We start from the raw sequence: 27,415 nt of genomic DNA, 5'->3' as shown, positions 1-27,415 counted from the left end.
CTCGAACTGAGATAGGTATACAGATGGTTTGATAAAAATGGAGCAACAGGACTCAGGTCAGGGGGTGAAAGTAAATAGCTACTAGAGGGGGTGCTCCCTCCCGACCCATCCCGCCCAACTTAAGCCAAGGGAGGCATGAACATTTGGCCCATCTCACCCTGCCTTCAGAGTTCCCTCACCCACGCCCGCAGAGCGCCGGGGGGCCCCGCATATGCAGATCATTGCATCCAGGCATCTTCAGCCATGAGAACTCATTTCACTCACTAGCCCCAGCACCTGCCAGAGTTCAGGCGTTCTGTGTCTAGGCTTTATTTATGTTCCCCTTTTGTTTAGACAGGCAACCTTACCCGGGCAAACAATATGCCAAACATTCTTGATCGTTTCAAGCTGACATATAAAATTATATTTGCAGTCCCTGAGATATTATAACAGTATATATAAAAAAGAAAAACCAATTGTAGTAGGAGATATGAACAATAAGAAAACTAAGGGTGAACCGGAGGGGGGAGGATAAGCCCGCCCCCACCCATTATACACGGGGTTCCTCCTCCTCTCCCCCCGAGCAAAAGGTGGCAGTCTTCTCCTGAATCGTTCTGGCGAGGAGCCATGTCCCCTCCCCCCCTCCAACCAATCTCCAACATTGTCCCCAAGAGCAGGCTCTCTCCGTTCGTTTTTCCCGGTCTGTGCAGCCACGCAAGTTCAATGACTTGTCAGAATGTTTAGTCTGTGCTGTGGCGCTTGTATATTTCAGGGAGAGGGGATCCGTGTTCCGCTCACAGCCAGAGCTTCACAAGTGGCATATGCAAATATCGTACTATCTGTATGGCATCTCGGGGGACTGCTCCGCCTGAGGGTGGGGGCGGGGGAATAGGGGACAACTCTCTCCGCATCCAGAGTAGCTGTGATGCCTGTCGAGAGCAGGGGGTCAGCTACTTCAAAGTCCTGTTAGTGGGGCACATGAGGGAGAGTCACATAATGATCCCCTCGGGGTCCAGGCGAGGGTGTACGGGCACTTTAGGGGGTGAATATGCAAGTCAAAGTTGGACGTGATAGTAGAGGTCTCTAGCAGGCAGAGGGGGAGAACCCTTTATGACTATGGTGTAGGCGCCCGAGACCTTCGGCGCTGCCTCTGCGGTCTAGGTTGGAGGTTTCTCTGCAAAGGCTGCGGGCCGGATCGGCCGCCCGACTGCAGGAGGAACATCAGCCAGTTCTGGATCCTAATGAGGGTGTGTGTCCAGGAATGTAAACAGATCCGGTAGGTCCCTTGGAAAGTGGAGGTTGAAGGATCGTTGGTCTCTTCTGAAGATCACTGATAGTGGGTATCCCCAGCGGTAGGTGGCTGCTTACCGGCGGGCCAATTCTAATACCGGGCGGAGCATGGCTCTTTTCTGCAGGGTAGCCCCGGAGACGTCAAGCAGAATCTAAACGATTGCTCCATCGAAGTCTATGTCCCCTGTGTCCCAGGCTTTGCGGACGATCGATTCCTTGTGGGAATAGTGGTGGAGGTGACATATAACATCCCTCGGTCTGTTGGGGTCTTGAGATCTCGGTCCCAGTGCTCAGTGGATACGATCGTATTCTGGTCTCTGAGGAAGCGGGTCGCCTGGGAGTCTGCGGAAGATAGCTATGGTTGTAGCGGCTAAGTCCTCTGGGAGATCGCGCAGACGGAGGTTGTTCCGTCTGCTCCTGTCCTCCATGTGGAGTTGGAGCATCATTGCGGTGTCTATGTGGGCATCTTGGAGATGTTCCAGTGCAGACACCCTCCGCTCTGGGTCAGTCACTGAGGTCTCCCCCGCAGTCAGCCTAGTGGCCAAAAAACCCAGTTCTCCTCTCACCTCCTGGATGTCCTTGCGGTGCTGGGTTTCCAAACGGCCGATGAGGGACTCTATATCAGCTTTGATAGGAAGGGCCTTAAGAAGTGCCCACATCTCGGCGTCTCCTCCGACTCTTTTAGAGCCGAGTAGTGGGGTTTCAGAACCCGACTGCAGAGCGGCAGGAATGTCACAGTATGAATCAGACTCCATTGAGGCAGCTGGGGATGTCTGCCGACTCCCCTGGGCTTGCCTCTTCACGCGGTTCCGCCATCTTGGGAGCAGAGGGGGTGAGCCGGGGTTGTGTCAAGAATTGTTCTATAATTTCCCCAGAATCTCTCGGTCTTGCCGGTTTAGTTCTCCTTCTCTTTGAGTACATGCCTTGAGTAGTGGGCGAGTGTTAGAGCATAATAGGCTCAGTCAGCCGGGAGAAGGTTGGGAGTTCGAAGTAAAAGCGTCCTCACCCAGCCATGTCCAGGCCACGCCCCTACAATTATTATTTTGTCCCACATGATCTCTACATAGGGATAGACCATATTTGGGTCAAACCTTCCTCCCTCTCAGGGCTCTCTAGAGCCAAAATCCTATTTGTACCATGGCCACAAAATATCTGCATTGGTTTGGGCAAAAGACATGCCCAGTCATGCTGAAATAATCTCAGGGTTTCAGCGGCAGTGTTCTCACCTTATGCTTCCCCACCCTTATATCCCATATCAAAATAAAACAGCACTTAGGCCTGATTCACACTTCTGCCGGGTGCAGTTTTTGCATATTGCAGGTGCATTTTGCGTTTTTCAATACACAACTTTAAACCATTTAAGTCTATAAAACCAATAACCAGAAAAAAAAAACCTTGGGCCTTTCCATAAAATACACAGCTGTGAACTACATCCATAGGAAACCATGTTAAATGGACTGTAGTTTGTTTCTGCAAAACTGAAAATGCACTAAAAATGCATAGGTGTGAACCAGGCCTTAACTCTGATATCATAAAACAGGAGATCCTCAAAGTTGTCAAAACTCTTTAAGCAAATGAGAGCTGGACCAGATGGCTATTTCTTGAAAGCTTCTGTTACGTTACCCAAACCAATCCTGAATCCACACTTCTTGGTCTACCTTTAGGCCCATTATGCTTCTTAATACCAATATAAAAAAATTTAGCCACTAGAATTGATATATTTTTAGGTAAACTTATCCACAAAGCCCAAGTAGGTTCCATACCATCACAGCAGGCTGGAAAAATGTCCAACAAATTCATAGTGCTAGATACAGATCTTTAGAGACCATGCTACCCTCCCTCAACTTATGAAAAGCCTCTGACACACTATCATGGCCTTTTACTGTATGTTTTGCACTTTGAAAATTGGGCTTTGGGGAAGAATTTTTAGCATGGACACCCAACACTATCCCCAGTCCTTTTCATTCTGGCCATTGATACTCTTGCTGCCACAATTTGAGGGAATGGCTCGATTGAAGGCATCAACTTTGGAAACAGCACAAAATTATTTGCTGATGATATTCTTCTCAATATATCATTCCCACTTATCACTTTCCCAAATCTTTTCAAAACCTTGTCAGACTTTGCAGATATCAAGAATAGCAATCAATAAAGCAAAGTCAACAGCTGTCACTCTAAACCCCTAAAGAAGTCTTCACACAAAGGAGAATTACCACTAAACATGGCCCTCATCCTTATCTTACTTAGGCTTCCAAATCACTCCCCTCCTTTGACTCCATATATAAGGCAAACTACCCTCCCCTTTACAGGGAACTTTCCAATCTTTTGACCATTCAGTGTTTCTTTCCATTGTCCTGATTCGGCTAAATGCTCAAAATTTCATATCTTCCTAAAATGCTCTACTATTTTGGGGTCTTTCTGATACTGATCCCTAGTCATATTTTCTGAATGGAACAAAGGTAAACTTTCAGATTTATATGGGACACACAGTTACCAAGATTGGCAGGCCATATACTATACTGTTTGCAAATTGCTTGGAGGCATAAGTTTTCCAAACTTTGGTAAATATACTGCTGTGCAAACAGCACCATTGTCATACCTTCAAGTTACCTCAGAACTGCCAACACTGTCTTGCTTAAAGGGCAATTCCAGTTTTAAATAAAAATAAAACAAAATTCCTCTTGATGTTTAAGGCATTTGAATGTTTCTCTGTAGATAAGCTACCTGTACTGTTTGCAGTCTGCATGGTCCTTCAGGTGTAGCGCTGTCCCCATGTGTCCATCCCTGTGATAAAGCACTTTTCTTCCTTAGATACCGTACACCACGCTCTGCAGCTTGTATACAGTATCCCTGTGCAGCCCAGTGCCAGTTCAGTTCCGGACTCCCGACTAACACCTCCCAACATTGCTATGATGTGCTGTGTGGGAGCGGCCTCCAGGACTCTAAAGCAATCTGCTTGTATGCCAGAAGCGTGTGCAGGAGCGTGGCCCCCTGCTGGTGAGTGCTTGTTGCAGAGCACCGATCATACAGCAGTATGATCCACGGTGCTCTCCTAAGCAGTTTCCTACCAGTTCCCATAAATCAACGACGTGGTCCCTGCACACACAGACCCCCTAACCTGACTACAGAAAGGAGACAGCCAAGAGCAGATAGCGCTAAGAGCCACAGAACATTACACACCTCCAAAGCCATGCATGGCAAGCCCTGCCCCTCCTGTTCAGCCCACACTGGGTTCAGTGTCCTAGCTCTGCATCCCTGATCTCCTTTGTGTTGTGTCCTCGGCTGGGAGAATCAAGAGATGATCCTGTATGTAGATTCAGGATGATCTCTTCTGAGTGCAAATCAACTGCATACAAGAATATTGGACCATGGTACAGTGCACACATAGTTGCGAGTAGCAGACATACTGAACACCTCCCCTCTCTCTATTTAAACCCCCCCCCCCCGCCCTAAACACCTCTTCCCCCCTCCTCTTTCACGATCTCTCTCCTACTTTCCCATCTTCACCGCCCTCCCTCCTCTTCACTTCTGTCTCTATCCCTTCACCCCCTCTTCACTTCTGTCTCTATTCCTTCACTCCCCTATTCACCTCTTAGTTAGTAATAGAAGTAATTCAGGTTCTCAAAAAAAATTTGTCAGTAGATTTTTCCATGCTCGCAATGTTTTTCTTTAAAATAACAAACATGTCATACTTTGAAAAATGTAAAGACAGGTTTTATAAGGGCAAAAAGAGAATTAGACTGATTACTTTACTTTAATAGAATCCAAAAATTGAGATTTTAAACTGAAGTTACCTTTTAAAAATCATGTATAGTTCTCCTATTCCAAATGACAACCTCCTAATCTGAGACCACCCACAACAGATCCTACTTTACTAAAAATTACAGTGACAACGAGACTCTGTCAAGTAATCTGGCAAGCTGATTTCACCTCATCTCCCTCTCTCAGGTATTCTTTATAATGCATTTACCCAGTGGCGGCTGGTGCTCAAAAGTTTTGAGGGGGAGCAAAAATTAAAAAAAAAAAAAAAAAAAAAAAAGTCAAACGCTGCCACTGTGCCATCAAACGTAGCCAGTGTGCCATCAAATGCCACCAGTGTGCCCATCATATGCTGCCAGCGTGCCCATCAAATGCTGCCAGCGTGCCCATCAAATGCTGCCAGCGTGCCCATCAAATGCTGCCAGTGTGACCCCCAGCAGCTCACCATCTGCCCAGGACTTACCCTGTTTTGCTGGGGCAGCAGGTGACAGCGACAAGTGGGGTCCTCCATGCATCTCCTGCCATCCTCATCTTGCGTCCTCTCCTCCTGCTGGGCGTACAATAGTGGTGCCTGTCGTTTCAGCCAATCAGGTGACAGTGACAGGTAACACCAATATTCATTTGCTTTTCTAACACAGTTGAGTGACCTGCAACTGCCCAGCATGGCGCTCGCAGGTAACCTTTTTTGACGCCTATTAGTGCCTATGGCTCTAATCAGGAGCTTCAAAAACACCCCCCGCCGCTGTAATTCAGGCGCCTGGCGCCTGAATAGGGGCTGGCAGCGGCGGCCATATGACCATATTCATTGGTCATAGAGGCGGTGGCTGGAGAGAGGGGGCGGCGCCCGTGCGCCCTTATGGACGCACCGCCACTGCATTTACCCCTACTTTTGAAAATCCCTTAGCCTTTACAACCCACATTCAGCAAGTCTAATATCCTTTTATACTGTACCCGTAAATCCTCAAAACACTACTCCAAACTTCCATATATTCTAAGCTGGGAATGAGACTTTACAAGAAACTTTAGCTATTACAGACTGGAATAAAATTTGGCTAGCATAAGCAAAATGCTGCCCTAATATCCTAGCCCAGGAAAATGCAGATAAAAGTAGTATTCTAGTGGTATATGACCCTGGAGCAGGTGGCCAAATTTACACCGACAGCTTCTCCACTCTGCTTTCAGGGTTACTGGTACTTGGAACTTTATACCGCGTTTAGCAGCAATACCCAAAATTCAAAAACTGGACATAGGTGCATAACCTAATACAGACTGTAATACAAAATAATCTAGCCAACAGCCCCTGGGAAGCCTCAATCAGCAGACCAATTTCTGACCTCATGGCTAATGAATGGAAGCTGACTGCCTTAATCTTCCTATAGTTACCTATTAAACCATAGTTAAAGCCTGGAGACAGCCTACTTTGTACTTTAAAGCGGATCATGAGCATTATGATTCATGAAAAACTCACTTCTGTACTCAATAATACTCATCCCACATGCCTGAAAAATCGGTACCCCATGGCTAGAGCACAATCATATTTTGAACCTTGACCTCTTGTTACTCAAGCTTAGACTCTTAACTAGGCCCCTGACAACCTCAATGCCCCCCCCCCCCCAATTTCCCCTTCCTACTCTTCACCATTTTTCTTTTTGTTATTATACTCTAATTTGTGTTTCCTAATGGGCATTAGGAGAATACGGCCTACATACATTCCAGGCCTCCTGTGCCTAGGATAGATTACAGTCATATCCCTCCCCTTCCCCTTTTTGCTTTCTCTCACCCACTTTGTACCCCACTGTATTTCCAGGCCCCTCTATCCCAGCTTTAGTCTGCATATTTCTATGTTAAATATAAATATGTCTCAGTTTTGTTCAAATTCTGTACTGTGTATTTTCTTATTTCATGCACTATGTAATGTACAGCAAATATGTGCCGCATTGTGATTGTACTAAAACCCTTGAAAAACCAATAAAACTTTTGTAAAAATACACCCAGCAATGTTGTCACCCATAGCCTTAGAAGGATTTGTAGATTTAGATAGACTAAGTAAGTGACAAACAAATCAAAGCCCAACCTCAGCTAACAATTTATAAGCAGTTACAGCAACTATTTGTTTTCTTTTTTGGAAAAAGGGTTGAAACCATATGAATTAGAAGCATATGAAAGCAGACGGTTGTAAGCATCTCTGGGCAGCAGGGCTGTCGATATGGGTTACATGCAGCCCTCCCTTACCAGACCCCATCAGGTCAGCAGGGGTGCATTTGAATGACCTCAGTGCAGTGACATAATTTATAATGGCGACCCCAGGGATCCTGTGGCCAACTTTCCCAGACTGAAAAATTCTGGAGCAGAACTGGAAACTTGGGGCCCTGCCCACCTGTTGCCTATTGCCCAGAGCCCCAGCTTTCACCAGGGGTCCCTGTGTCTGGGATTATCTTCCCCTTCCTTTCTCTACGGATTCCCAAATCCTTCTAGCTCTCAACTGTTGGGGCCCACTGCCTGGGCCCTGAAAGGTATGGCTCATCACACTGCACTTCTCTGCTGCTTCTATTTGTGTGTTTATGTGCATCAATGATCAATATTCTTCTTGATATGTGTCCTGTGTAATGCAGGGTGTAGTATGTTGCTGTGTACACACAAGGCACTACACATACATAGTGAAAGTACAGTAGACCGTCATGGTATCAGAAGAATTAACTGGCACCCAGGATTTTTATCTATATTGGTTGAGGGGCTCCTGGATGTGCGTTTCATACATAGAAAACTGGTTATTCAGTGTTATCTGGGGGCTAGTAAGTCCCGGTATGTGTCCTGGAGCCCAGTACTTTAAAGAGACTTGGGAGATATGAAATCTCCTATACAGAGTCCACGTCTTGCCAGCACACTTATAGCTCAGGTGTACGCAGGGATTTTGTAAGATGACTAAAGTTCAAGGCTCTACGCTCTACCCTCCCCAGGAGTTTATGTGGCTGCAAGGGAACAGCCAGCAGTGGATTGTTGAAACACCCCCGCATGGGAAACCTATTTTGTGAACTTTTTCTTTTTTAAATAAAAGCAGGCAAGGAAAGCGCTAAAAAGAGAAGAATTGGTGAGTGGCTGAGTCCTTGGAAGCACTAACTTGAGCTAATTGTACATACATATACATACAAACACATACATATATACAGTTGTGCTCATAAGTTTACATACCCTGGCAGAATTTATGATTTCTTGGCATTTTTTCAGAGAATGAATGATGACACAAAAACATTTCTTTCACTCATGATTAGTGTTTGGCTGAAGCCATTTATTATCAATCAACTGTGTTTACTCTTTTTAAATCATAATGTCAACAGAAACTACCCAAATGACCCTGATCAAAAATTTGCATACCCTGGTGATTTTGGCCTGATAACATGCACACAAGTTGACACAAAGGGGTTTGAATAGCTATTAAAGGTAACCTGTGATAACTGATAATGATTCTGAGTCCTGGGGAAAGCAAAAGAATCGTCAAAGGATCTGCGTGAAAAGGTAGTTGAACTGTATAAAACAGGAAATGGATATAAAAAGATATCCAAGGAATTGAGAATGCCAATCAGTAGTGTTCAAACTCTAATCAAGAAGTGGAAAATGAGGGATTCTGTTGAAACCAAACTACGGTCAGGTAGACCAACTAAGATTTCAGCCACAACTGCCAGGAAAATTGTTCAGAATGCAAAGAAAAACCCACAAATAACTTCATGTGAAATACAGCACAGAGACAAGCCTCAAACCTTCTGGCACAAAGTCATTTGGAGTGATGAGACCAAAATTAAGCTTTTTGGCCACAACCATAAACACTATATTTTCAGAGGAGTCAACAAGGCGTATGATGAAAGGTACACCATTCCTACTGTGAAACATGGAGGTGGATCACTGATGTTTTGGGGATGTGTGAGCTACAAAAGGCACAGGAAATTTGGTCAAAATTGATGCCAAGATGAATGCAGTATGTTATCAAAAAATACTGGAGGAACATTTGCATTCATAAGCCAGAAAGCTGCGCATTGGACGTACTTTGACATTCCAACATGAAAATGATCCAAAACACAAGGCCAAGTAGACCTGTCATTGAATAAAGTGAAGAATAAAGTGAAGGTTCTGGAGTGGCCATCTCAGTCTCCTGACCTCAATATCATCGAGCCACTCTGGGGAGATCTCAAATGTGCAGTTCATGCAAGACAGCCCAAGAATTTACAGGAACTGGAGGCTTTTTTGCCAAGAGGAATGGGCAGCTTTACCATCTGAGAAGATAAAGAGCCTCATTGACAAATACCACAATAGACTTCAAGCTGTCATTGATGTTAAAGGGGGCAATACACGGTATTAATATCTAGGGTGTGTAAACTTTTGATCAGGGTCAATTGGGTAGTTTCTGTTGCCATTATGATTGAAAAAAAAGTAAACACAGTTGAATGATAATAAATGGCTTCAGCCAAACACTAACCATGAGTGAAAGAAAAGTTTTTGCGTCATCACTCATATTCTCTGAAAAATGGCCAAGAAATCATAAATTTTGTCAGGGTATGTAAACTTATGAGTAATGTAAAACAGGGTATGTAAACTTATATATATATATATATATATATATATATATATATATATATATATATATATATAATCTCACAAAATGAGTACACCCCTCACATTTTTGTAAATATTTTATTATATCCTTTCATGTGACAACACTGAAGAAATGACACTTTGCTACAATGTAAAGAAGTGAGTGTACAGCTTGTATAACAGTGTAAATTTGCTGTCCCCTCAAAATAACGCAACACACAGCCATTAATGTCTAAAACGATGGCAACAAAAGTGAGTACGCCCCTAAGTGAAAATGTCCAAATTGGGCCTAATTAGCCATTTTCCCTTTCCGATGTCATGTGACTTGTTAGTTTTACGTGGTCTCAGGTGTGAATGGGGAGCAGGTGTGTTAAATTTGGTGTTATCGCTCTCACTTTCTCATACTGGTCACTGTAAGTTCAACGTGGCAAAGAACTCTCTGAGGATCTGGAAAAAAAGAACTGCTGCTCTACAGAAAGATGGCCTCATCTATAAGAAGATTGCCAAGATTCTGAAACTGAGCTACAGCACTGTGGCCAAGACCATACAGCGGATTAACAGGACAGGTTCCACTCAGAACAGGCCTTGCCATGGTCGTCCAAAGAAGTTGAGTGCACGTGCTCAGCTTCATATCCAGAGGTTGTCTTCGGGAAATAGACATATGAGTGCTGCCAGCATTGCTGCAGAGGTTGAAGGGGTCGGGGGTCAGCTGGTCAGTGCTCAGACCATACATTGCACACTGCATCACATTGGTCTGCATGGCTTCCAGAAGGAAGACTCTTCTAAAAATGATGCACAAGAAAGGCCGCAAACAGTTTGCTGAAGACAAGCAGACTAAGGACATGGATTACAGGAACCATGTCCTGTGGTCTGATGAGACCAAGATAAACTTATTTGGTTCAGATGGTGTCAAGCGTGTGTGGCAGCAACCAGGTGAGGAGTACAAAGACAAGTGCGTCTTGCCTACAGTTAAACATTGTGGTGGAAGTGAGGTCTGGGGCTGCATGAGTGCTGCCGGCACTGGGGAGCTACAGTTCATTGAGGGAACCCTGAATGCCAACATGTACTGTGACATACTGAAGCAGAGCATGATCCCCTTTCTTCGGAGACTGGGCTGCAGGGCAGTATTCCAACATGATAACAACTCCAAGATGACCACTGCCTTGCTAAAGAAGCTGAGGGTAAAGGTGATGGACTGGTCAAGCATGTCTCCAGACCTAAACCCTATTGAGCATCTGTGGGGCATACTCAAACGGAAGTTGGAGGAGCGCAAGGTTTCTAACATGTACCAGTTCCGTGATGTCATCATGGAGGAGTGGAAGAGGACTCCAGTGGCAACCTGTGAAGCTCTGGTGAATTCCATGCCCAAGAGGGTTAAGGCAGTGCTGGAAAATAATGGTGGTCACACATAATATTGACACTCTGGGCCCGATTTGGACATTTTCACTTAGGGTGTACTCACTTTTGTTGCCAGTGGCTTGGACATTAATGGCTGTGTGTTGATTTTGTTTTGAGGGGACAGCAAATTTACAATGTTACACAAGCTGTGCACTCACAACTTTACATTGTAGCAAAGTGTAATTTCTTCAGTGTTGTCACATGAAAAGATATAATAAAATATTTACAAAAATGTGAGGGGTGTACTTACTTTTGTGATATATATATATATATATATATAGATATAGATATATCTATATCTATATATATATATATGGGGCCACATGATTTCTAGTGGCGGTTCTGCCTGGCAGTGGTAAAGCCAGTCTGATTGATGTCTATTAGAAACAACTCTGTAAACAACTCTGTAATTCACTTTGCTTTCATTAAAGTGAAATGATGCTCCTGAAAATAATAGTAACCACTGATACTAGTGCAATTTCTCCTGCGTCTGCCATAGCGCTAAAATCCACGACAACGGAACCCACATTATTCATTATGGTGCCTGTTCACAGCAATGCAATATGATGCATGATGTGATTTTTGAAAAGGAGCAGCATAGTTTTTGGCTCCATAGGCTTAATGGAAGTGCACGAAAAGCACATGAAAACATGTACATGCGTTTTTGGCATCGCTTTGTGTTCAACAACCAGTCTCCTCCTACCAAAAAAAAAAAATGCATGAAGCATAAAATGCTTACAAAAATATGAATGAAATGCACTTCAAAAACACACTGAAAAATGCAAGAACCTAGGCAAAGGAAAGTTAATTTGTACTTACTCCCCGCTGAATGCAGCACATGATTCCTTGCAAGTATGATTGGCTTCTTAGTTTTACTACATGAAGATTCATCATTGGCTTTATTCTCCAGTCTCAAGGGGGGTAAAGGTGGAGGAGGTTTGTTTACAGATGCTTTGAGTGTATGATCTTCCACAAAGTCTTTCTTCTTACTCTCAGCTTCCAAAGCACCCTTCTTACTCTCGGCTTCCAAAGCACCCTCCTTACTCTCGGCTTCCAAAGCACCCTTCTTACTCTCGGCTTCCAAAGCACCCTTCTTACTCTCGGCTTCCAAAGCACTCTTTTTATGCTCTCCTTCTAAAGCACTTTTTTTACTTTCTACTTCTAAAGCACTCTGCTTTGCATATAAGTATTCCAGTTTCTTCAGCACAACCTCCTTTGGTTTTCCTGTGGAAATGGAAATAAAAAGGAACATTATAGCAATTGACAGTAATGGGCTTTACAAAAATGGTTAGCACTCCACTGACTTCAAGACTAAAGTTAGCCAAGCGCTATTGAATCAAACGTAGTCAAAAAATAAAAAGATAAAATAATAAAGAGCCTGATCACCTGACCTTTCACAGTCAAGTGACAAGCCTCTTCTCCAGTCATGGAGCTCTCTCTGCTGCATTAGGCAGTAAGAAAACTGCAACATATTGCAGGCTGCACCCCGTGGCATAAATTTTTGAATAGGCTGTGAAATGCAGGCCTTGGGGTGGAGTAACCCATAAATATCCGTATGTTTTAAGTTAATTTACAGTGCTGATCATCTAACCAGATATGACTTTTTTATTTATTACAGTCCACCAACCTGAGAGATTTGACATTTTCTTAATCAACTGACTCTGTTTCTGAGACATTGAGGTCTTTTGCTTTATGAGGCTATCCGCTGTATCTGTTAACCCCTCAATTTCTTCTATTGCCTGGAAGAATGACAAAATGTAAGCAAAGCTTTGCACATACCATCATGCTGCTAAATTATTTTTATGTTTAAAAGGAAACTGTTATGCAGGAATAATGGAGGCTTCTATTGCTGTTTCTTTTTAAAGTGCTGGTACTACAGCTGCGATGTCGATGCTTTGGCTTCAAGGTTGACTGAGTAGCTGACCTGGAACCAGTATATTAATAAGGAATTTAGACACTATTCAGGTTTTTTCCAAGTGTGACTCAAACAAACTGAAGTCAGATACAGCCAGGCATCAAGCAGTATCTAAAGACCACCAGCAATGGCAGTACTGTGCTTATTTGCCAGTATCAGTTTAATAAACAAAGTCTGGACAAACCCTTTTAAGAATATAGCTCTTTGAAACTTTTGGAAGGTTGTGAAGGCCCAGAGAATTCTTCAGCTCCTCGAAAAGATCCCTCATTTCATTTCTTCGCTTTCGCTCATTTGCTGTGTGGTTCTTACGATGTGAAACATACTCCACATCTTCTCCTTCTACTGAAAACGTATCATCTCCGCTCACCTATATATAAACAAACATACATCAAGTAAGAGTGTGATATACTATTGCTAGTGTAAAGAAAAAGTGCTCCTTTGTAATAATGGGGAAAATTAAGCTGCCAGGGTATAGCTAGGGTAAAATTGAGCGACTGAACTAGTGTCTGCGTAAAAGGATTAGTCCTGGGTACAGCAGAATTATGGGAGAGGTCTTCGGATAATTCAAATACTGTTCAGACAAATCAAAAATTAAATCCTCTGTGGCTTCTGTTACACCAAGCAGGTAACACTTGGGTGAAACAGTGGGTCAAATTGAGAGGACCAAGTCTTCAAGGGGGTCATATTACAAATTTTTGAGGGACCCACCTGCTTAATTCCAGAATTTCAGAAAGTAATGTTATAGTAAAAATTGGAATTTACCAAATTTCATCCCAGTGTAAAAGGGCCATAAAACATTTCCTGAACTATTTATCTGAACAATCATGGATGGATGCATTCTGTTTTTATCCTTATACCCTCTATGGGCTGTAGAAAACGAGTGCATGTGACTCATAATCACCAGTCTGACCTACCTGTCTTAAACCTGATTCTTTTTTTTCAAAAACAATGTTTATTGTATGCAAAAAGTGACAATACATTGTACTGATTTCTATGTATATCTCATTCCTGTGCTGTTCATGTAATTAAAGGATAACCAACTGCAGAGAAGGGATTATACATTAAACTGGAGTAAGGTGTAACGAGAAATAATGAACGTTATGGGTGATTGGACCTACCCATATAGAATTAGTTATGTCATCTTCACAAGTAATACATATCCATAACGTGCTGTAGTGCCCCTAATGTTACATTTCAGTGAGTTCTCTCCTTAGAAAAGTGTCAAGGTGTTGAGACCCATGAAGTATTTCTGCTATATTAGTAGAGGTCAAGGGTAGGGGTCCCAAGAAGTGTTGGTGTCTATAGTAGTCGTGTGAAGGCATCCTACATGGGGTGTCCGCTTAAGGATATTTCATACTGTCCGTTAGTGGTTGCATGGGGTTCTCTAGGGTCTGTGGTCTGCTACTTCTAGATAGGCCAATTGTCCATGGGATTGCAGTCATCTCGTTCGAAAGGAGATAGGTGATACAGAGAGACAGCTGGGAGAGGTACAATAGCCAGGGATGGGGAGGCGAATAGAGCATCTGTCTCCAGAGGGTGGCATTGTTCAGGACTGTAATGAGTGGGTACGGGGGGAGGGTTGAAAGAAAAAAAGTAGTGGAGGGAGATAGGAGAAAAAGGAGATCTTTTCCTCCTTCTCCGCACCGTTATCATCTGTCTTCAGATATTACTAAGACAATAGTTGGGAGTATTTGGCAGTCGTTTAGAAGCGATGTCAGCAAGCCCATGTTTTTCGGTATTTGGTGGATGTATCTTTGGCTTGGTGTACCAGATCCTCCTTTTCCGCTACTCTGTTTACATGTCTGATCCACTCCACAATGGTAGGGGGATTGGGTGATTTCCAGTGGACTGGGATACACATTTTTGCGGCATTCAAGAGGTGTACAGATAGGGAGCGGTGGTAGTCTTTTTCTGGGATGGAGGTGTGGTGAAGGAGTGATTGAACTGGGGAAAATCCTATCTGGAATGAGGCGGTGGATCTCTTTCTAGAAGTTTTGGATTAGGGGACATAACCACCATATATGAAGAAGTGAGCCGTCCTTGTCAGAGCATCTCCAATAATTGGGGGGTATAGTGGGGGAAATTTTATGTAGTCTAAGGTTAGTCTTGTACCATCTAGAAAATACTTTAAAGCCATTTTCCTGTGCAGATACATTGATTTTTCCCTTGTGGATATAAGAATACATTTTTTCCCAGTCCTCTTCGGAGAAGTTAATTGAGAGTTCTTTTTCCCCATTTAATGCTCGCTATATTGGATTTTGGTTTGTGGTCCGAAAGGAGGATGGAATACATGGCTGAAATCAGATGGCGTTGAGGCTCTGTGTTGGTGCAAAGCACTTCGAACTGTGTGCGTTGTCTTGAAAATTCTGAGCGTGACTGAGGGTCGTTAAGAAATTGTCGGAGTTGAACATATGTCCAGAACGGGAAGGGTTGTCGGGACATTTGCGCGGATAATGTGGGCAGGGGTAAAAAAGTGTCTCTGGTGAAAAAGTGTTCCGCCCGCATATCGGTATGGGGCCAGATCTGGGAAAGAAAAGCGTCAACTTTACCCGGGGGGAATTCCGGGTTGAACCAGATTCTTTACAATTTGTACATAAAAGCTGGTAAAAATGTCCTAGCAAGTATCTTAAAAAAAAAAAAAATACAATATTTTTACAATATTTTCTACTCAACATATATTTAAATTTCCTTTCATGAGAAGGGTACTATAACTAGCCAATCATACCTGGATCACTCAGCCTAAAGGGGTATTAAACCCCAAAACATGTTGCGGCTTCTTATACAGCACAGCTGTATAAGAACAGCAAAGATACATTCCTTCCTCCAATAATAAAAGACACACTTGATATCCCAGGCTAGGAATTCTTAACTCACTGGTTAGGCATAGAAATTGGGTTGAAGGGTAAATCAGTAGGCTAGGAGCTGAAACCTCAATGTGTTTCACGGGAGTACACACCTGTTTTGTTTTCTTTATTATGTTACACATTGATATGAGGCATACATGCTTTATGGGTCATCTATACTTCCCTTCTGTGCTTCCCTTTGTTTGTCCCCACAAACTTACGGAGAGCAGACACAGCCTGCTCTCATCTATGGGCGGTGGGATGTAAATGGACCACCTGTCCGTTTATACTTGACTGCCATCCAATCTGATCTGCCAGATGGATAGGAAACTGATCCCCATCCATCTGTGTTTAGCTGATTCAGATCAGATGTGGGTGGGTGTAAATGGAAACATGTCTGTTTACAGCGGACACTCAATAGAGGAGACTGGAGGATCCGATCGGGTCCACCTGAAAAAAGGACAGGTGGACCTGATCAGTTCGCTAGTGTAAAAGTGGCCTAATACCACTTTAATGGAAATAGGAAAGATACAATATAACCATATTACAGTACATAGGCTAAGGAACACCTAAAACCAATGGAGTCTCTGAAAAATAGGCTAGGTTCAAACTTGTGTGGGTAGCTGCGGGTGAGAGACAGTGTGAAAAATCACACCTGTTGCCGCACCCAAACTGCGCTACTCATTTGCAGACACGCAGGCTGTCATTCGTTCTTAATGGCACCCCAATCTGAAAACGCAGAATGTTTTTGGTTGCGGGAAATCACATGGCGCATGAAACGCAGGCACACCAGCCTATTCAAATGAATGGGCTGCCGGGCCTGAGCAAACGCAGCTCTTAAAAGGCACCCTCACATATCAGCACCCGTGGAGTTTCTGCGTGTGCCAAAAGTGCATAGTGCCACAGCACTACAAGGCTCGGACTTCATTAGAAAAAGAACACCATCCTCCTGGGTGAAAAGGAGTGCTGCTCGCCCCAAAATATATAACAAAACCAAAAAGAAAATGCTCCCAAGGGCTTTTCGGCAGCAGATGACACAAAATTGGTCAAATAGTATAAAAAGGGGGATAACACAACAACCTATGTGCAGAGTTACAGGTACATAAAAAAGTATCTTTCAACCTACCAAATTAAAAAGACAAAACAAAACAAAACACAATATCCTCCAACAGGGAAAAATCCCTTTCTGATCCCTAAGACGGGGCAACTCCCTGGTTCAACATTATACCATATTATTTCATGCAACTATTAACAACTATCAATATTTTATGCACTTGGAAACCCATCCAGCCTTTTCATGTTATCTATAAAGCCAACTAGAACCATTTCTCCTGGAACACCTATCTTCATTTTCACAGCCCTTACAGTTAGGAATATGTTTGTACGTTTGTATGTAAGAGTTAAACATCTTTGCCTCCAGTGGCAAAGAGTGTCCATAGGTTCTTTGTAATGACAAAATTATATTTCCCATTGTTCCTCTAGTCTAGAGAAAACTAGGCACTGCTGACCATCTATGTGTGTGTGCCCATTCGCCCTACAAGACAACGGAATTCATCTGCAAGTACCACTAAAGGGTGCTGTTGTAGTACTCAAATTTTTTTGACTGGCTTACATGAAAGCCATTCATAAAAAGGTATCTGTCTTCCTCAAAAATTCACAACAGCCTATGCAGAGATGTACACCTGTATATATGTACATACAGGGGTATCTAGGTTATACATTTCTTTCTTCCTTACCTTAGAGCCCATCTTCCGTCCCTTTAAAGGCTTTACAAGTACAGTGCTTCTGGTAAATGAAAAAAAGAAAAGCAGGCTTAGCTTTGAACAAGAAAATGACCAAAAGAAATTGTCAGAGCAAATGTTAGTTCCCTCTGTGTCCCATTGGAAAGAATGGTCTTTACTCCTTGTCCTATAGACACAACAGAAAGTGAGAGAAAACCTCTATAAAGTAAGAGTAATACTATATTATCTCACCTAAGTTCAAAGCTCTTTTGGCCATACTTCTCTTGTGGGTCAGAGGAGTGCACTTACTTGTGCATAACTGTGGCCCAGAATCAGCTGACAGCAGGCTTTAGCCCTCTGTCTGATGTCACCGAACCACTCTAGCCTCTGGATGTATCCCGACAATAATGTCTGAATCAACCCTGATCGGCAGCTGGCTCAGCCTCTCTGTGCGCTGTTGAGAGCCTGAGCCAGCCGCTCCTGTCCTCTCCTGCCCAGTGTCTAGGAAGACATGTTCCTCAGTTTGGGAAGACTTCCTCAAATTCTTCTGGTGCCTACTCCCGGGAAGGAAAGGGACCAACTCCCCCAAGGGACACAGATGGAAAATGAAACATACAGGCTATAACCAGTTAAATCTTTATTTAATGCAGAAGAAATAATGCATTCTACATTCTGAACATTCTGATGTGAAAATGGTGATAAGATATTATAAATAAGTCACGCAAAATGATAAGTGTGCCAACTCAAGATAAATTCTTTATCAACTGACATTTACATACAGATTACCATAAAAAAAAAAAATCAGCAATAAACCAATCAACTTCACAGGTGCATCCAGCAGAAAAACTTAATTGTTCTTACTATGGAGACACAACTCTGTAGAGCTGACAGTTCCTCATATAGAAAAACAGGATGGTTTGTACCCACGGTAAAATCCTTAAAGTGGACCTTCTCTATTTCAATCAAGACTGATTATTTTTAATCCTTTTGCTGCTAGCATAAGTAAATAGATAGGAAAGTATATTGCATTTTTTTGTTTTAAACCTTTTTTTCAAATTTATTCAGCTCCTTCCTGCTTTCCAGGCCTAGGCAAATCATGTCATACATCCTAGGAGTCTTCAGGAGGGGTTTTCGCAGCTAAGCACACCCTCCTGCATGCATGCTTGAGCTAAGGGCAAATGGATTCCTGAAAGTAAATGCTACATGAATCATCCGCCCTTACTCAAGATGGCCACAGCCAAAATTGCTAGAGGGTCTTTTTTTAAAATAATTTAACAGCAAAATAAAGCATGGAGACATGGATGAATGGGTGAGTTTGCTTTGAATATTAAAAATGAACTAAATAGCTTATTTTGGTTTGTGGTGCTCAGATGCAGTGTAGTTACACTTTAAAGCAGAGTTCCACTTGTTTATCAGTTTATTAAAAGTCAGCAGCTACAAAAAGTGTAGCTACTGACTTTTAATAAACAGACAGACACTCACCTGCTCTCCTAGTAGCCAGGCAATCTTCTGGGACCTGTGATGTCTCCCAGAAGACCGCAGAGAGGGAGGGGCCGCCTAGGGGGAGAGGAGTCGCCCTGAAAGCGAGAAGACGGAAGGAGGAAGTGGGACAGGAAGTATCTGTCAAAACCAGGTGCCCCCCCCCCCCCCCCCCCAAAAAAAATGACATGCCAAATGTGGCACGCAAGGGGGCGAGGAGTGCTTGAAGCGGAAGTTACACTTTTGGGCGGAACTCCGCTTTAAGTTTATTGTGAAACACAGGAAGTCTTTAATCTAATGCCACCTACAGAAGGATTGGACACTAGCAAGCAAAAAACTAATCTCAAGCTAGCCCCTCCCCACTACCAGCATATTCCAGATTGGTAGGATCCGTGTCCTTCAAAGAACTCTAAGAAAAGTATTTTACGGTAAGTACAAAAATCCTATTTTCTTTCTCGTCCATTGAGGGACAAAGAAATTCTGGATCTGTTCACTAAATAACATGTGCTGCATCTACAATAGTTGCAGTACATCCAGAGCAGAACTTTTTGTGCTGGAAAGATTAGGAAAACAATGCATTTTGGGTTGTACTTGGAAAGGGTTTGAGATAGCGGGTTGCCTTGAAACATTAACAATCTAACCTGTAAACCAGTTATCACACATGCCACATGTGTTATTCAGTGAGCACATCCTGTGCGCCAGTGCAGAGATTACAACACAGGACAGTCCGGCTGTTCTCTCTAAATCTTAAGGAGTCCTATCACACTACTATGCAGATACCTCCGTATGCCCATAATGCTTACAATACTGTACCTGAGACATTGTGTTTTTTTTCTATGAAATATGTAGTTTTATCACACATCTGCCTCCTCCAGGTTTTGTTTGCTAGGCAAGAAGGAAGTTTTAGGCCTCAACACCACCTCAACTAGGCCTTGTCCCAATGCAAAACCAGAAAGGGTTTTTGTAGGATAAAGCTGTCAGTTCAGACACTTGCAGAGGTGAGGACTACAAGCAATACCACTTTGCAACGTTTTGAGTTACAGCGCATAGAAAGCGTTACAACGTGCTGCCACGCGTAGAGTTGAATGAACATAATTTTGTAAAATAAAAAGAAACAAAATCAAGCAATGCATTGTAACCATGTACTGCAGTGCTTGTGCACAACACATACCAGTGCACACAGGTTTTGCACAGCATAATACATTCCCACTATCGTAAATGGGCCCTTAGTGTGTTGGTGCACTGCATTACACCATCAAAGTGTATGACAGTTATGTTTTTAGTGTACAGCCATGGCCAAAAGTTTTGAGAATGACACAAATATTAATTTTCACAAAGTCTGCTGCTTTGGTGTTATTAGATCTTTTTGCCAGATGTTACTATGGTATACTGAAGTATAATTACAAGCATTTCAGAAGTGTCAAAGGCTTTCATTGACAACTACATTAAATTAATGCAAAGAGTCAATATTTGCAGTGTTGATCCTTTTTCAAGACCTCTGCCCTGGCATGCTGTCAATCAACTTCTGGGCCACATCCTGACTGATGGCAGCCCATTCTTGTATAATCAATGCTTGGAGTATGTCAGAATTTTTTATTTTTTTTTGTTCACCTGCCTCTTGAGGATTAACCACATGTTCTCAATAGGATTAAGGTCTGTGGAGTTTCCTGGTCATGGACCCAAAAATAGGATTTTTTAAAACAGCTTACCTGTAAAATCCTTTTCTTTCGAAGGACATCACGGGACACAGAGCCACAGTAATTACTGATGGGTTATATAGGTATCACTGGTGATTGGACACTGGCACACCCTATCAGGAAGTTCAACCCCCTATATAATCCCTCCCCCTTGCAGGGATACCTCAGTTTTGTAGCCAAGCAATATAGTGTATTAGAAGAGGGGCGGGACCTCTGTGTCCCGTGATGTCCTTCGAAAGAAAAGGATTTTACAGGTAAGCTGTTTTAAAAAATCCTATTTTCTTTCTCGAACATCACGGGACACAGAGCCACAGTAATTACTGATGGGATGTCCCAGAGCAATGCTACCTGAGGGGGGGGAACCACGACCAAGTAGGGTGCAATCAGACCTGAGGACCCTGTACCGCTGCCTGCAGCACACTACGCCCAAAGGCGATATCCTCATGCCTTCTCACATCCACCTGATAGAATCTGGTGAATGTATGAATTGAAGACCAGGTTGCGGCCTTGCAGATTTGAGCCATAGAGGCCCGGTGATGCACTGCCCAAGAAGCACCAATAGCCCTTGTGGAATGTGCCCTGATCTGAAACGGAGGAATCTTCTGTTTCAAACCGTAAGCTTGAATGATCAACTGTCGAATCCATTTAGAAATGGTAGCTTTTGACGCTGCCTGTCCTCTATTGGGACCCTCTGGCAGCACAAACAAAACATCCGTCTTGCGGATCTGAGTAGTTGCCCCTAGATAGGCCTTAACTGCTCTTACTACATCCAACGAATGTAGAGATCTCTCTTCCAGAGAACAGGGATCTGGAAAAAAGGAAGGTAGAACAATGTCTTGGTTTAAATGAAAATCAGAAACCACCTTCGGTAAAAAACTAGGATGAGGGCGTAGTACCACTCTATCCTTGTGTATAATCAAATAAGGCTCCTTACAGGAAAGAGCTGCTAATTCTGATACTCTTCTAGCAGAAGAGATGGCCACCAGAAAAATTAATTTCCTTGTCAACAAGACCAAAGGAATCTGACTTATTGGTTCAAAAGGCTGTTTCTGTAACACAACCAGGACCAAATTCAAGTCCCAGGGGTTTAGGGGCGCTTTAACCGGAGGATTAAGACGCATCACCCCCTGCATAAAGTTTCGGACCAAAGAATGCGAAGCAAGTGGCCGCTGAAATAATACTGATAAAGCAGAAACCTGGCCCTTGATGGTACTCAAGGCCAGCTTCATCTCTAATCCCATCTGTAGAAAATCAAGGATTCTACCTATGACATATTTCCTGGGATGCCAACCTCTGGATTCACACCAGGTTATATAAGCCTTCCAGACTCTATGATAAATCATCCTGGAAGCTGGCTTCCTTGCATTAATCAAGGTAGATATGACAGGACCTGAGAGCCCACGACTCTTCAGAACGTGGGTCTCAATAGCCAAACCGTCAAATTTAGCGTTTGTAAGGCAGGATGGAACACTGGACCTTGAGATAACAGGTCTGGGCGTACTGGTAGGGTCCACGGGGAACCCACCGTCATCCTTACTATTTCTGCATACCAAGTCCTTCTGGGCCAAGCGGGGGCCACCAGAAGTACCGACTTCCTTTCCTGCCTGATCCTGCGAAGGAGTCGTGGTAGTAGCAGAATAGGCGGGAATGCGTAAATCAGTGAGAACCGATGCCACGGAATCACCAACGCATCCGTCCCGCATGCAAGAGGATCTTTTGTCCTTGCCACAAATCTGTCTATCTTTTTGTTGAATCGGGATGCAAAGAGATCTACATCTGGAACCCCCCATCTTTGGCATATGGCCCAAAAGACGTCGGGATGCAGAGACCATTCCCCTGGAAGTAACTGCTGGCGACTTAGATAGTCCGCCTGCCAATTTTCTATTCCCGGGATGAAAACTGCCGATATGCATGGCACATGCATCTCTGCCCAGACTAAGATCTGGTTCACCTCTTTTTGAGCAGCTCGGCTCCGGGTGCCTCCCTGATGATTGACATAAGCCACTGCTGTGGCATTGTCGGACTGGATCCTGACCGGACAACCCTGTAGCCTGATAGTCCAGGCTTTTAGAGCTAGATGTATCGCCCGGATCTCCAGAATGTTGATGGGTAAGGTCCTCTCTGTCTTGGACCACACCCTTTGGACCGCAGCCTGTTCCAGAACTGCTCCCCAACCTGACAGACTGGCATCTGTTGTTACCACCGTCCAGGTAACCGGTAGAAAGGATTTCCCCTTCTGCAGGTTTTCGGGTATGAGCCACCAATTGAGGCTCTGACGCACCGCATGCGACAGGTGCATCGGAAAGTCTAATGCCTGAACCTTCTTGTTCCAGGTCGACAGAATACTGTGTTGCAGCATTCTTGAGTGAAACTGAGCATAGGGAACTGCTTCGAATGAAGACACCATCTTCCCTAGTAGCCTCATACAAAGGCGGACTGAGGGACCCTTCTTGGTCCTTACTGTCAGAATCAGCTCTCTCAAAGCAGTGATCTTTGCCTGGGGTAGAAATATTTTCTCCTGGCTTGTATCTATAATCAGACCTAAATACTCCAGTCTTCTTACTGGTTTTAGGAAAGACTTTTCTAAGTTGAGGATCCAACCCAGGTGTTCTAGATACCTGACCGTGGTCCTCAAGTTTCCCTTCAAAGAGGCTACCGACCGGTCTATCAAGAGCAGGTCGTCTAGGTATGCTATGACAGCTATACCCTGAGCCCTTAATCTGGCCAGAGGAGGAGCCAAGATCTTTGTGAACACTCGAGGTGCAGTGGCTATCCCGAAAGGCAGAGCCACAAACTGGAAATGGCGCCCTCCTACCTCGAAGCGCAGAAACTTCTGATGAGCAGGAAAAATGGGCACATGCAGATATGCATCTCTGATGTCTATTGATGCCAGAAATTCTCCTCCCTGCAGGGTGGGAACTACTGTTCGAATTGATTCCATGCGGAAGGATTGAATCCTTAGGAATCGGTTCAGATCCCTTAAGTCCAGAATGGGCCTGACATCCCCATTTGGCTTTTGGACCGTAAAAAGGTTGGAATAGAAGCCCAATCCCTGGTCCTTTGCGGGAACTATCATAATGACCTTCTGCGACAAAAGTCGCTCTAACGCTAGAAGGAGCGACTGCTTCTTCTCTGGGTCTCTGGGAACATTTGATCTGAGGAACCGAGGAGAGGGGAATTCCTGAAACTCCAGCTTGTACCCTAAGGTTACCGTGGAGATTACCCATCTGTCCTGGAAGTCCTCCTGCCAGAGCTCTGAGAACTGTCGCAGTCTTCCCCCCACTCGAGTGAGCGGGGGCGCCCCCTCATGCAGAGGTCTTAGTGTTTTGCCTAGTAGGCTTCTTTCCCCAGGACTTCTTTTGTCCCTGGGGTTGACTCTTGTCTCTGGACCCCGATGGAGGCGGCCGTCGAGACTGCCTGGAGGCTGAAGCCCCGGCGCTGGGGAAAGAGTCCGTTTCAAAGAGGGACGCTTACTCTTCTTCTTGACAGGTAAGAGAGTGCTTTTCCCACAAGAGATTCTCTTGATATAGTTATCCAAGTCCTCTCCAAACAACCTTGCACCACGAAATGGAAACCCAGCCAGTAGCTTCTTACATGGTGCTTCGGCTGACCAATTTTTCAACCATAGGATTCTACGTATATGCACCAACCCCAGTGAAAGACGGGAGGTTTGCACGATAGAATCTCTAATGGCATCAACCACAAAGCATAAGGCCGCTGGAAGGTTAGCAAACCCCTGGGCCTGCTGTTCAGGTAATACTTTGATGACCTGCTTAACATGGTCTCTTAAGTATTGACAGACTCCAATCGCTGCTACTGCAGGTTGGGCCACTGATCCTGCTAAGGAGAAAACATCCTTCAATAGGGATTCCATCCTTTTATCTACAGGATCCCTGAGCATCTGAGCATTGTCTACAGGACAAGTCAGGCTATTATTTACGGAGGAAATGGCGGCATCAATAGCCGGTATTCCCCACATTTTAATAAACTTTTCTTCCATCGGATAAAGTGTTGAAAACTTTCTCGGCGGAAAAAAACGTTTGTCTGGGTGATCCCACTCCGAATAAATAAGCTTTTCAAGTAAAGTATGAACAGGAAAAGCATGTGCTGCTTGGAAAGGTTTCAGTGACCCCAAAGCAGAAGAGGATTCTTTAGCAGTTTCAGGTATGGGCAACTTAAATGTGGAGCGGACCAATCCAGTGAGGATCTGCACTAAGACTTTCTCCTCTTGGGAAGTCGCAGAGGGTCCCTCTCCACCTGAATCCTCCGAAGAGGAATCATCCATCCCATCCCGATCCTCTGAAAGGGATTCATCTCCTTTATCCCAGAGCTCCTCTGTCTGAGGGTCTTGGGGAACAGAGGAAAGCCTAGTGCGTTTTCTTCCACTGAGTGAAGACGTAATCACGGCCATTAATCTTTCCTCTAGACCATTAATGGTTGAGGAAAAAACCTCTTGTGTAATATATACAGGGGCTGAAGTGCCAGAAGCAGGTGTAGCCCCTGACCCCGATGGCTCTCCCTGGCTAGCCGTCCCTGGCCCATCTTTAGGGGGGGAGGATGCTGCCGACAGGGGGCCCTCAGAACCTGAACGAGATCCTCTAGTGTCTCTGGTTCCTGGGGTGCTTGAACCTCTTCTCCCCATAGTGCAAAGCAACAAGGTGTGAGGTATACAAATGAACACTGCCCGCTGAGCGATGTAGTCTGGCTAAAAGCCTTGCTACCCAATGCTCAGTCTGGTGTTACTTCAGTAAATGCTGCCTAGGAGAATGCCTGTGTCCCACCTTACATGCGACCGTCAGCTCTGTGTCTCTCAGAAGGCTGTGTGCACCTGTACAGAGTGCCTCTAATAGCCTGCAGCTGGCCTGAGTGGGAGTCTAAGCACCTGTGCTGACGTCCCGCCCCCTCCTCTACGGCCCCCCCCCCCCAGTTTTGGAAAAAAACGAGCGCTTCCCGCGCTGCCGACTCTCCTGTCATGCTTCCGGAGAAAGGCTGGGGATGGGGGGGGGGGGGGGGGGGGCTGGTAACAAGATCTGCCTGAACGGCTATCTTGAGAGATGGTGGCCATTAGGCCGCAGAGCCTGGGTGGTATAACCACTTTCTAGACCCCTGTGGCCCCTCTCTAGCCTGGGGGGGAACATTCAAACATGAGAAATCCCCCTTTCCACCTTACCTGTTTGCAGCCTGCTTGAGACGCTGGGACATAATCAGCGATGGAACACCTGAGACAGACAGTCAGCATGTGTAGGTTTGTGCTCTTGGCAGCCCCCGGTGGTCACAATAGGCATAGCATGCATTTACCTTAAAGGAGAAAAGCCACTAGAACTCAAAAATTCTGTGGAATCTCCTCTTACCTTATCCAGCCGCAGGGTGCGGTTTACACAGACCCAATCTTCACCTCTCACGGTGGGCTCCGTTTGAAAAAACCGTCAGAGACTGGGGCCCCCATCAGTAGGGGGATCCAACAGTTCTGGGACCGTAAAGCACCTCGCCAGAAATTAGGAAGTTTAAAGCCATTTTCTGATCTGCGGGGTCCAGCTCTCTAAAAAGAGAAGCATTACGGGTAAAACCTCGTTTCTTCGGACACGAGGCCCGGGTACCATTCAATTCGGCCATGAAAAGACACTTTGAATGGATCCGGTTCGCCTGGCTTGCCCCAGTATAGGATCTTAGGATATTCTCTTTGGAGCTCAGCACAGGACATCTTTACACGTCCATCACCTAAGACACTGGCGTAAAAACTGAGGTATCCCTGCAAGGGGGAGGGATTATATAGGGGGTTGAAATTCCTGATAGGGTGTGCCAGTGTCCAATCACCAGTGATACCTATATAACCCATCAGTAATTACTGTGGCTCTGTGTCCCGTGATGTTCGAGAAAGAAATTAATATTTTGTTCCCCTAGACACTTCGTTATCACTTTTGCATTATGGCAAGGTTCTCCATCATGGTGGAAAAGGCATTAGTTGTCACCAAACTGTTCATGGATGGTTGGGAGAAGTTGCTCTCGGAGAATGTTTTTGTACCATTCTTTATTCATGGCTGTGTTCTTAAGCTAAATTGTGAGTGAGCCCACTCCTTTGGCGGAGAAGCAACCCCACACATGAATGGTCTCAGGATGCTTTACTGTTGGCATGACACAGGACTGTTGCTAGTGCTCACCTTTTCTTCTCTGAACAAGGTTTTTTCCAGATGCCCCAAACAATCAGAAAGGGTATTTATCAGAGAAAATGACTTTACCCTAGTCCTCAGCAGTTCAATCCCTGTACCTTTTGCAGAATATCAGTCTGTCCCTGATGTTTTTCCTGGAAAGAAGTGGCTTCTTTTCTGCCCTTGACACCAGGCCATCCTCAAATTCTTCGCCTCACTGAAGCACTCACACCTGCCTGCTGCCATTCCTGAGCAAGCCCTGCACTGATGGTGCCCCGATCCCGCAGCTGAATCAACTGTAGGAGACGGTCCTGGCGCTTGCCAGACTTTCTTGGGCGCCCTGAAGCCTTCTTCACAATTGCAGCTGAAATGTTTTTTATGGGAATAAGTTCATATTCATGGCAAAGAGGGACTTTGCAATTAATTGCAATTCATCTGATCATTCATGGCATTATGGAGTATATGCAAATGCCCATCATAAAAACTGAAGCAGCAGACAGAGAAAATTAATATTTGTGTCATTCTCAAAACTTTTCCTAACGGCTGCACATGTGTATTGTAAATCTGTGCACGCGAGAATGTTGGTTTTATAGCTACTGATCAA

At 44.4% G+C, this 27,415-nt stretch overlaps 1 protein-coding gene across 2 annotated transcripts in view; it reads right to left on the bottom strand.

Moving 5' to 3' along the window:
• MGA (MAX dimerization protein MGA) overlaps window positions 1–27,415 on the bottom strand; it is a 191,213-nt gene that overhangs the window by 30,016 nt on the left and 133,782 nt on the right. For both annotated transcript variants that reach the window (XM_073610788.1, XM_073610787.1), the window contains exons 19-22: window positions 17,505–17,553; window positions 13,110–13,292; window positions 12,638–12,749; window positions 11,830–12,234 (exon numbers count right to left, since the gene is read on the bottom strand). In XM_073610788.1, the coding sequence (XP_073466889.1) occupies window positions 11,830–12,234; window positions 12,638–12,749; window positions 13,110–13,292; window positions 17,505–17,553 (749 nt within the window). The remainder of the gene's footprint in view (window positions 1–11,829; window positions 12,235–12,637; window positions 12,750–13,109; window positions 13,293–17,504; window positions 17,554–27,415) is intronic.

Source organism: Aquarana catesbeiana, linkage group LG13 (genome assembly GCF_042186555.1).
Source record: "Aquarana catesbeiana isolate 2022-GZ linkage group LG13, ASM4218655v1, whole genome shotgun sequence".
NCBI lineage: Eukaryota > Metazoa > Chordata > Amphibia > Anura > Ranidae > Aquarana > Aquarana catesbeiana.
Note: the sequence above shows the minus strand (reverse complement) of the source record. Positions and strands in the feature narration are given on the sequence as shown.